The 9,099-nt window shown below is 62.4% G+C and overlaps 2 protein-coding genes across 5 annotated transcripts in view; both read right to left on the bottom strand.

Annotated features, from left to right (window-relative positions):
* Window positions 1-184: 184 nt before the first annotated feature.
* Window positions 185-5,947, bottom strand: CUNH1orf226 (chromosome unknown C1orf226 homolog). The gene is given in 4 exon segments (XM_033511462.1): window positions 185-2,228; window positions 2,327-2,632; window positions 2,710-3,351; window positions 5,934-5,947. Coding segments are annotated over 4 exon segments (1,455 nt in total). The 3' UTR covers window positions 185-1,735.
* NOS1AP (nitric oxide synthase 1 adaptor protein) overlaps window positions 5,275-9,099 on the bottom strand; it is a 31,655-nt gene continuing 27,830 nt past the window's right edge. For 3 of the 4 annotated variants that reach the window (XM_015615730.3, XM_015615731.2, XM_015615734.2), the window contains exons 8-9: window positions 8,811-8,976; window positions 5,275-8,243 (exon numbers count right to left, since the gene is read on the bottom strand). In XM_015615730.3, the coding sequence (XP_015471216.1) occupies window positions 7,840-8,243; window positions 8,811-8,976 (570 nt within the window). In that variant the 3' untranslated portion in view covers window positions 5,275-7,839. The remainder of the gene's footprint in view (window positions 8,244-8,810; window positions 8,977-9,099) is intronic. The other variant, XM_015615733.2, reaches the window with a different exon arrangement.

Genomic DNA, 9,099 nt, shown 5'->3' with positions numbered 1-9,099 from the left:
GCACCCTCAGTCCTCCTGGGGCTCGCCCGCCCTCAGCCAAACACCAGCCAGGGCTCCCGTCCCCTCAGTGCCAGGGCGGCCACGTTCTCCAGCCCAAACTCCCCCTCTGCCCCTGACTCCCCACCACGATGGCGACAGGGTCCTGCAGGGTGTCCTCTCCCATCAAGGGAATGCCACACATCAGTGGGTAAAAAAGAAAAAGAAAATTTATTGTGCAATCTGCATCTCTTGTCCCAAACCAATACACACAAGCACGCTGACAACATAAATAAAGGGACTGGGCCGGCTGTAAGTGACGGCCCTCCCTTAAGGGGAAGAAGGTTCCCTTGGGATCACAGTGATGGAAGATGCTGGTTCTTCAGAGGGGGCTACAAGCTGTTTCCATCAACACCTACCCTGCAGTGCAGAGCTGGGCAGCACACACCCCCTGTATCTGCGGGTGGATGCACAGCGTGATCACATTGTCACAGGGTGTGAGACACCTCAGCACTGAACACGGGCTCTGTGCAGCTCTGCATCCCCTCTCACTCTTGAGCAGGGCTTTCCCAGAGCTGAGAGCTGCAGGGCCCCAGAGCCACCATGGATGGCATCACTGCTCCAACGGCAAGGACACGGGTGGCTGCTTCCAGGGCAATGGGATCCATGCTCACAGCTTCCTTCCTTCAGTGGGACAGCGTGGCTTTGGGTGCTGGAAGCTTCAGCCCAACCACCCTGAGTAGCCCAGGAGCTGTGAGCAGGCCTATCCACGAGCTCCTGGGCTCCTCCAACCCGACCCGGGGCCAAGTTCCATCTCACAGCTGCTTCCTTGCACTGGCACAGGCTGGCTAACCCCTCCTGTAATCCGTGGCAAAACACTCATACAGCAGAATCAGAGGACTGCACTGGCTTTGTGTCCAGTCTCACAGAGACCACTGTCCCAGGAAATAAAGGGGAGCAGTGACACTGGCCCACATGGAGAGGGCTGCCTGCCTGGACAGTTCTGTCCATGATGGCTGGGACGAGACCAGGAAGCAAGCAGGAGCTGGAAGGGGGTCTCACAGAGAGCTCAGCCCCCTGCCAGAGCCTCTGGCCAGCAGCTGTGCAGTCCCAGCTGCCCAGCCCTGTGCCCTGCCAGAGCTCAGGTCTGCAAGGAGATGGCACTCAGCAGAGTAACACCACGATTCCAGCACCTGGAGAAGGCCCTGGACACATCTGCTGTCCTGGCTCGCTGGCACCAGGCACTAGGGCTGGGTGAGCCTGCTGCTACCCCAGCATGGGGAATCCCAGCAAGCACATGACATAAGCTGGGAAATCCTCTGGACCAAGGCAGCCAGTGCAGACACAGAGGAGTGTGTGGTGCTTGTGGGATGCTCACAGGATGCTCAGAGCTGATGGGTTTGGGGCAGGCTGGCATTTCTACCCCCACACACCCCCTTGGTCCCCAGCTCAGCAAGGCTCCTGGCAGCAGACAGGGTGGCAGTGGCACTGTGGCAGGACAGGAGCTTGGCACTGACCAGGGTGAATAGGCCCAGAATGGGACTGCAGGAGCCATGGCGAGACAGGCCGTGCCCCTCCTGGGAATTTGGGGAGAAGTGGGTTGTCATGGCTCCCCAGAGCCCACACCAGGCACCAATGGCTCCTTCCACCCCGAGGCTTCCCCCTTTCCAAAATAATCACCCCAGAAAAGGCAAGTGGCAGCAAGAGACAAGTCTGGGAGAGCCAGCCCCCACGGTGCCCGTGTCACAGCTACCCACTGCTACTCAAAGGACAGTAGGTCAGGATGGGTCCCCTCCACCTCCCAGCCAGGGCTACATGGCTCTGGCTGCCCTGTGCTCCCTGGTGGCTCGTGCTCCAGCCCCGCTCTCCGTGAGGGTTTCTCTGTGCCGGGTGACATCTCAGTGGCCCTCTCACCCACTGGCCACTGGCTCTCCCGGCTGCCCTTATGGATGAGGTCGGGCACGGGTAAGGCACTGGCAGGCTGGTCCCCAGCGGGCTCTAGGGCGCCCGTCATGCTGGGGACCCCAGGGCATTCTGGAGGAGACGGGTCCCCCATCCCCAGCTGCTCCTCCGTGGGGTCAGGGTGGGCTGTGGGTGGTTCGGGAGGCTCCTCCACACCACTCCCCATGCTGGTCCCCTCCGGCTGCGGAGCGATGAGCATGTCCTGGGGGGTCTTCAGAGCGCGTGGCGTCCGCTTCTTGGTGATGGGGGGCGGGGGTTCCAGCCGGGGAAAGGCATCCAGCCCCACAGCCCTGCAAGCACAGAGGGACAGTTGCACACAGCGCCGTGCTGGGCCCCTCCAGCCCGTCCCAATGGCCCCTCACAGGGTGCACAGTGCAGGGACACTCACCCGTCGTCGGCAGCCGGCTGTCCCGTGCCCAGCACGGCGCCCGCGCTGGCGTTCACCTCCATGGCTCCCACGCCGGGCAGCCCGGCCGGCTCCTTGCGGCGCAGGAGGTCGCTCACCTTGGCGCCCACGGCCTTGCCCAGGTTGCGGAGGTGCTGGGTGCCAGCGGGCCGGCAGGGCTGGGGCAGGGTGCCCGCCGCGGCAGGGACGTGCTGCGCCCGTGGCGTGGGTGCCGTGCCGGCGCTGGCGTTCTCAAACATGCTCTGGTCCACTGGAGGGGGAAAGGGAATAGACAGGACGTGAGCCAGGCTGGAGGGGGATCCCAGCAGGGCCGTCCCGCCAGTAGCATGGGAACACAAATTTGGGGACTGGGAGGATGTTCCTACAGCCCTGCAGAGGCTGTGGGCAGCCAGGACATGCCAGGGCTGCCCAGGGAAGTGCATGCACGGGGGACCAGCGTGGGGCAAGACAGGATAGCAGCGAGCCCAGGGCTCCACATTGGCACTGCCAACAAGCTGAGAGCTTCTCTTACCTGACACCAAGTGACTTGGGAAGCAGGTTGTGGAAAAAGAGAGAGCAAGCGAGCATTTACCAGGGGAATGGCAAGGGAAGAGGTGTGGAAGGGAACTGTCCCTTCCAACCCTGCCAGGGGAGGTGTGCTGCCAACCCCCTGCTCAGACCTGTCGTGCTGCCTGAAGAGATGGGACTCACATGGGGGTCCCTTGTCAGCCACACCCTGGTAAAGCCACGGGGCCTCCTCTCGGGGCACCCACAGTTTGGGCTCTGCACTGCCCACCCCACCATGGCTCCCTCAGCTCAGCCCAGGCTGTCTCTGGTGGTGGCAGCAGGTCCTTGCTGGGGAGAGCGCTCTGCAGTCACACCCCACCTCTGAGCTACACTGGCTTCTCCACCATGTCTTCCCAGCAAGAGTCCTTGAAGCTGTGGGGGCTGCCCCCAGGAGTGCCAGCTCACAGCCCTGTGGCTGCCTCTGTCGGTGTCTGGGTCTTTGTGATGGCTCCAGCCAGCTCCTGGGTCAGCTCCTGGGTGAGCTGTTCTGGGGCTTCACTGCCCATCAGCATCCTCTGTTCCACTCTACCTCTGCATGCCAGGGGCACATTCTGGGACAGAGACAGCCCTCTCCACATCCCACGGGACAGGCAGAGAGGAAGGGTTCCCAGCACTGCTCCAGCCTCGTGGTGGGCTGGACTCTTACAGGGATGCCCAACTTACTGCAGGCCCTTTCCTCTGCCTTCTGTGGCTGCACAGTGCTGCTGAACAGGGAGCTCCCTGCCTGCACCTGCAGCATCTACCTGCCCTGGGGTTCATCCTACAGCTATTCCTCTGCACCAAGAGAGCCACCCAGCAGTGCCTGGGCAGCCTCCCCTCCAGCCTGGACACCAGCTCTCGGGGGTGTGAGCAGCCTCACAACCTCTTGAAGAGCTCTCTTCTGGCTCCTCAGATGACTTCCAGCCCAAGAGGGACAGGCTGGCCAGCAGCAGAGCCAGCATCACGGTCCAGGACAAACCCACAGCTTCCAAGTGCCAGCCTGTGCTCCAGCATGGAACCAGTGCTGCCCCATCCTCCCCACAGCGTGGCTGCTCAAGACCCACATCCAGCACAGCTCCAGGAGGGCTACAGCTGCAAGGGGTTCCTGCAGGCCCGGGCTCCTGGGGGAGCAGGAGCTCAAAGCACAGGAGGCTTCAGCCCCCGGGGTGTCCATGCAGCTCCTGGGGTGTCCGTGCAGCCCTTGGGGTGTCTGTGCAGCCCTCAGGGTGTCTGTGCAGCCCTCGGGGTATCCATGCAGCCCCCGGGATGCCCGTGCAGCCCCCGGGATATCTGTGCAGTCCCCGGGATATCTGTGCAGCCCCCGGGATGTCTGTGCAGCCCCCGGGGTGCCCGTTCAGCCCCCGGGATATCTGTGCAGCCCCCGGGATGCCCGTGCAGCCCCCGGGATGTCTGTGCAGCCCCCGGGATGCCCGTTCAGCCCCCGGGATGTCTGTGCAGCCCCCGGGGTGCCCGTTCAGCCCCCGGGATGCCCGTGCAGCCCCCGGGATATCTGTGCAGCCCCCGGGATGTCTGTGCAGCCCTCGGGGTATCCATGCAGCCCCCGGGATGCCCGTTCAGCCCCCGGGATGTCTGTGCAGCCCCCGGGATATCTGTGCAGCCCCCGGGGTGCCCGTTCAGCCCCCGGGATGTCTGTGCAGCCCCCGGGATGCCCGTTCAGCCCCCGGGGTGCCCGTTCAGCCCCCGGGGTACCCGTTCAGCCCCCGGGATGTCTGTGCAGCCCCCGGGATGCCCGTTCAGCCCCCGGGGTACCCGTTCAGCCCCCGGGATGCCCGTTCAGCCCCCGGGATGCCCGTTCAGCCCCCGGGATGCCCGTTCAGCCCCCGGGGTGCCCGTTCAGCCCCTGAACCCATCCAGCCCCAGCAGCCAGGCGGCTGCCACGGGAGGGCACTGCTCCACCGCTCCTGCCAGCAGCAGAATGAATTGTTCCAGGAGCAGCCGGCTCCTGCCTGTGCGCTGCTTTTGCCTGCACAACACTTCTGCCATCCTTTAAGAGACCTCTTCCCTACTTTTCCTTCTCCAGCAGTAAAAGATTTCCCGAGCCCCTGGAAGTGCGGATTAGCACCTCTGCATCTCCGTGGGGAGCTCTGCAGATGCCAGGAAGCCCCTGGCTCCCTCAAGCTGTTGGATCAGCCCTGAGACAAGCCTGTGATGTGCAGTGGCTGAAGGGCAGGACTGAAACACCTCTACTCCCAGCAATATTCTGGGCACCTCGCTCTCGTGGGCATCCTGTGGCTGGCACCACGAGCAGGGGTCCCACAGGAGAGGAAGGTTGGAGGGGGTCTCTGCAAAGCCAGAGGATGCCACTGCTGGTGCTGGCACCCAGCATGGAGAGGGAAGGAAGTACAGAAAGACAGAGTCAGTGAGAAGAAAGAGACAACAGAAAGCCTTGAGAAATAGAAAGATTTATTTAGCAAAAGCCAGTTGACTAATGACAACACCCAAGGGTTAAGTGCACTTACATTGACAGATTGGCTTCCCAGACAGATTGAGTCAACAGTTAGTAATACGACAGTTGTAGGAAAAGAAAGGACAAAAAATATAGCTATAAAACCCCTGTCAAGGTCCATAACAAAAGTGAGAGGCTAGAGAGGAGTCTTGGAGGCAGTGCTGACTTAGGAGGGGTCATTTACAAGTGTACACCCACGGTGCAGCATGAGGCTGGCAGCATCCCACCCGGCCCTGGCAGCACCCCCTCGGCCTGTGGGGCACCTGCCAGTGTCCCCTGTGGGGCACCTGCCAGTGTCCCCTGTGGGCAGAGTGTGGGGCAGGAGCCCGAGGCCACAGCTGGTCCCCACAGCCCCTCACGGGACACGGCCTGAGCTCTGTGTGTGCGGCAGGGATGGACCGGAGCGCTGGCCCAGGAGATGATTCCCCCACCTGCTTCCTGAGGCAGCCCAGCCTGGAAGAGACCTCTGGCCTGCTGCTGCTCCTCTCAGGCTCTCCCTTCTCTGCTTCGTGTGCAGAGCTGAGCTCCTGCTGTCCTTTCCTCTGAATGATCTATCTGCCCACACCGAAATCCCTGTCCAAGCTCAACCCTCCCTACCCTGGAAGCGCCATGCCTCGTGCTTGCTGTCATGCCCACCTCTCCCTCCCAGCTGGACCAGCCTCACACCCCCTGACTGCACCTTCAGCTGCTGCAAGCTGGCAGTGGGATGCTGGCTCCCCAGCAGAGGGGCTGGCACATGGGGACATGTGGGACAGGGCACATGGAGACACTGGTGCCTAGAGGACAGGAGCACCACGTACCAAACAGCATCCTCTCCCACTCTGCCTGCTCTGTGGCTGGTGCAGAGCTCCCCTGGACACCAGGCACTGCTGGGGACACTGAAACATGTCCTTCTTTCCTTCCCACTAGACCCTCTAGTTCCTCAAGACCATCCAGTCTTGTGTGGTGGAGGATGCATAGCACAGCTCGTGCTGACCCTGGGATCTCATGCACACACCTCTCCTCAGCAGCCCTCAGCCCCAAGGGCACCGGGGCAGAGAGAAGTGGTGCACCTTCCCCAGCAGCCAGGCTGAGCCCTGGAGGAGCCCCAGAGGTGGTGCCAGCCAGGGGTTAGCTGCAGGCAGATTGAGCAGAGACAGAGCTGGCGAAAGTGAGAGTAGCAAGCAACAAAGCAAAGCAGAAGCAGGACAGGAGGGAGGATGGGGAGGAAAACTGTGCCAAATCCCCACCTCATCGAGTGCTTCCACATGAAGCAGGGTGGACATCAGGACTTTGGTTCATACCCCTTCAATCATGGCCTCGTAGAGGCTCAGCACCAGGCAGGTGGTAGAAGTGTTTCCAGAAAAGGAATGAGCTCTGGATCCCTTGCAGGCCCTCACAGATGGCTTTCAGTGTCATAAGTGTCTCGAGGGCTGGTGGGGGACCCTGAGGATTTGGATTCACTTTTCCAGAGGGTGCAAACCAGAGGTGTGATGAAGCACCCCTGTGGACAGCAGCAATTCACTCTCCATCGAGGACTGGAAGTGTGCTCATCCCTGAAGGTAAAATGCCAGCACTGCAGCTCCCAGGCTTGGTCTGGGGCAAAACAACTGCTTGGAAATGGGAGGGTTTGTCTTTAAAGCAAAGCAGGGAGTTTGTGGTGATGGGAAGTGTTTGAAAATGTGACTTGAGAGCACAAAAAAGGCTTTGGCTGAGGAGCCAAAGGATTAGATGATTAGGGGGAGGACACTCCACAGCTTGGTGCTGCATGCCCTGGCTCCCTGCTCCACACTGCGCTGTGCCTTCCTCTCTGCTCCAGCCTGGCAGCGGAGCAGGCTCTGCCTGCACGGCCTCCACCTGCCTTGGCACTGAAAAACCCTGTCCTGGAACTGCCACATCCCTCTGCCAGCAGCTGCCTGCACCTGGCCAGCCTGTGCAAGCTCAGCTCACCCCTTCAAATCCTTTCCAGGCTCATCCCCAGTGTCCCTCAATGCCTCACTTCTCACTCACAGACCCACTCTGACAGTGCACTGTCACCAACCCTCACCTAGCGTGGTCCTGTACTTGTCCCCCAGCCTGCCCACCATGCAGAGAGCCCGACCAGCTGCTCTGTCCTTGCTCATCACCTCGGAGCTGTCCCCTCTCGTCCCTGCTCACCGCCCTAGACTGCTCTCCTGTTCCCCCAGCAAAACCCTTCCTCTGCTTCACTGCTTCCCCAGCAGCAGCAGCAGGGGCTAACCCAGCCGCAGTCCTTCACTCTGCCTCACCTGGACACACGGTTTGAAGGGAGATGGGCCCAGAGGGGAGCACAAGGAGCTGTCAGCTCAGCACACAAGCCCCCGCAGGCCGGAGCACAGCACACCCGGCACACGGCCCGGGCACGGCTCCATCCTCACCTCCACTCGCTCCCTGCTCTGCCCCCTCCCTCCGGGCTGTCCCGTCCCTGCCAGGGCCGTGGGGCTGCGGCCAGGCTCCTTCCCAGCCCCCGCAGGTCCTGGCTGCTGTGCACCGCCTCCTCTGACCCCTACACCGCGATCTCGTCCTCCAGGCTGTCACCCAGGTCCTGCCTGGGCTGGACGTGGAGCAGGCGCGGCGGCTCCTCCTGGGACCAGGAGTCGCGCTCCTCGCTCTCGTCCGTGTTGGACTCGTACTCGGAGGCGATGCCGGACTCGCGGAACTTGATGAGCTCCAGGCTGCCCAGGGCTGGCTCCGGGCCGGGCGGCCCCGAGTCCGGCAGGAAGCGGTAGCACTCCAGCTTCACCAGACAGTCGTTCCTACCTATGGGGCTGCCCACGGCGCTGGGGAAAGCCGAGCTGGGGCCCAGCGGCGGCGGGTGGGTGTCCTCGGGCTGCGGGGTGGTCGGGTCGCAGAGGACGGGGAGCGCGTTGGAGCGGAAGGTGATCTCCAGCAGACTGTCCTGGGAGCCTGCTGCAAGAGAAGGGCACGGCTGAGAGCTCGCCTGGGCATCCCCTGGCCACCACGGCTGGCTGCACACTGGCCGGAGGAGGACAGTCTGGGGTCATTTGAGTATCTGCCTCTCCACTCTCGCTGTTTTGAGGGGCCTATTTGGTGTCACTAATGCCAGGAGCTGCTGCTGGCCAGCAAAGGGACAGCTCTGCAGGACAAGAAGTTAGCCATCTTCCAGCCCAGCTCCTGAGGAGAGCTGATGGCCACATCTGCTGGAGAGGAAGGTCAGGTAGGGGCTCTTGGGCAGGTATGGAGCTGGCCTGGAGCATGCAGGCACCGGGGAAAGCAGACGTACAGCTGATGGAGGTAGGTGACTACCTGTCCATACAGCCCTCCCCAAGCCCCTTCCCACGCTGCATGCAAGCACCCTGCTGCGCACACACAAGGCAGGCCAGAGGGGCACAAATAACCCTCTGAACAAAATGACTGGAAATGCACAAAAACCCCAAGACAAACACCCACAGTGTGTGCGTGTCCCCCGCGGCCCTGGCTAGCGGCGAGGGGAGAGGAACGGGTGGCAGCGCTTACTGGTCGTGTTCCCCGCCAGCTTCAGCTCCAGCTCCTGCACCTGTTTGACCAGGAGCGAGATGTGCTGCAGCAGGTCCTTGTTCTGGAGCAGGAGCTGGTGCACACGAGCCTGGGCCTCCAGCCGTGCCGCCGCTTCTGCCGCCAGCTGGTCCTTCAGCAGGTGGACCTGGGCAGGACACAGCGGGTGAGCAGGGGCAGATCCAGGGCTGAGGGCTCTGGCCACCCCTGCTCACGTCCCAGGGCTCAGCAGCACCCCAGCCACGAGGAACGGCGACAAAGCCATTCCCTG

The sequence above is a fragment of the Parus major genome, unplaced genomic scaffold (assembly GCF_001522545.3).
Source record: "Parus major isolate Abel unplaced genomic scaffold, Parus_major1.1 Scaffold246, whole genome shotgun sequence".
NCBI lineage: Eukaryota > Metazoa > Chordata > Aves > Passeriformes > Paridae > Parus > Parus major.
Note: the sequence above shows the minus strand (reverse complement) of the source record. Positions and strands in the feature narration are given on the sequence as shown.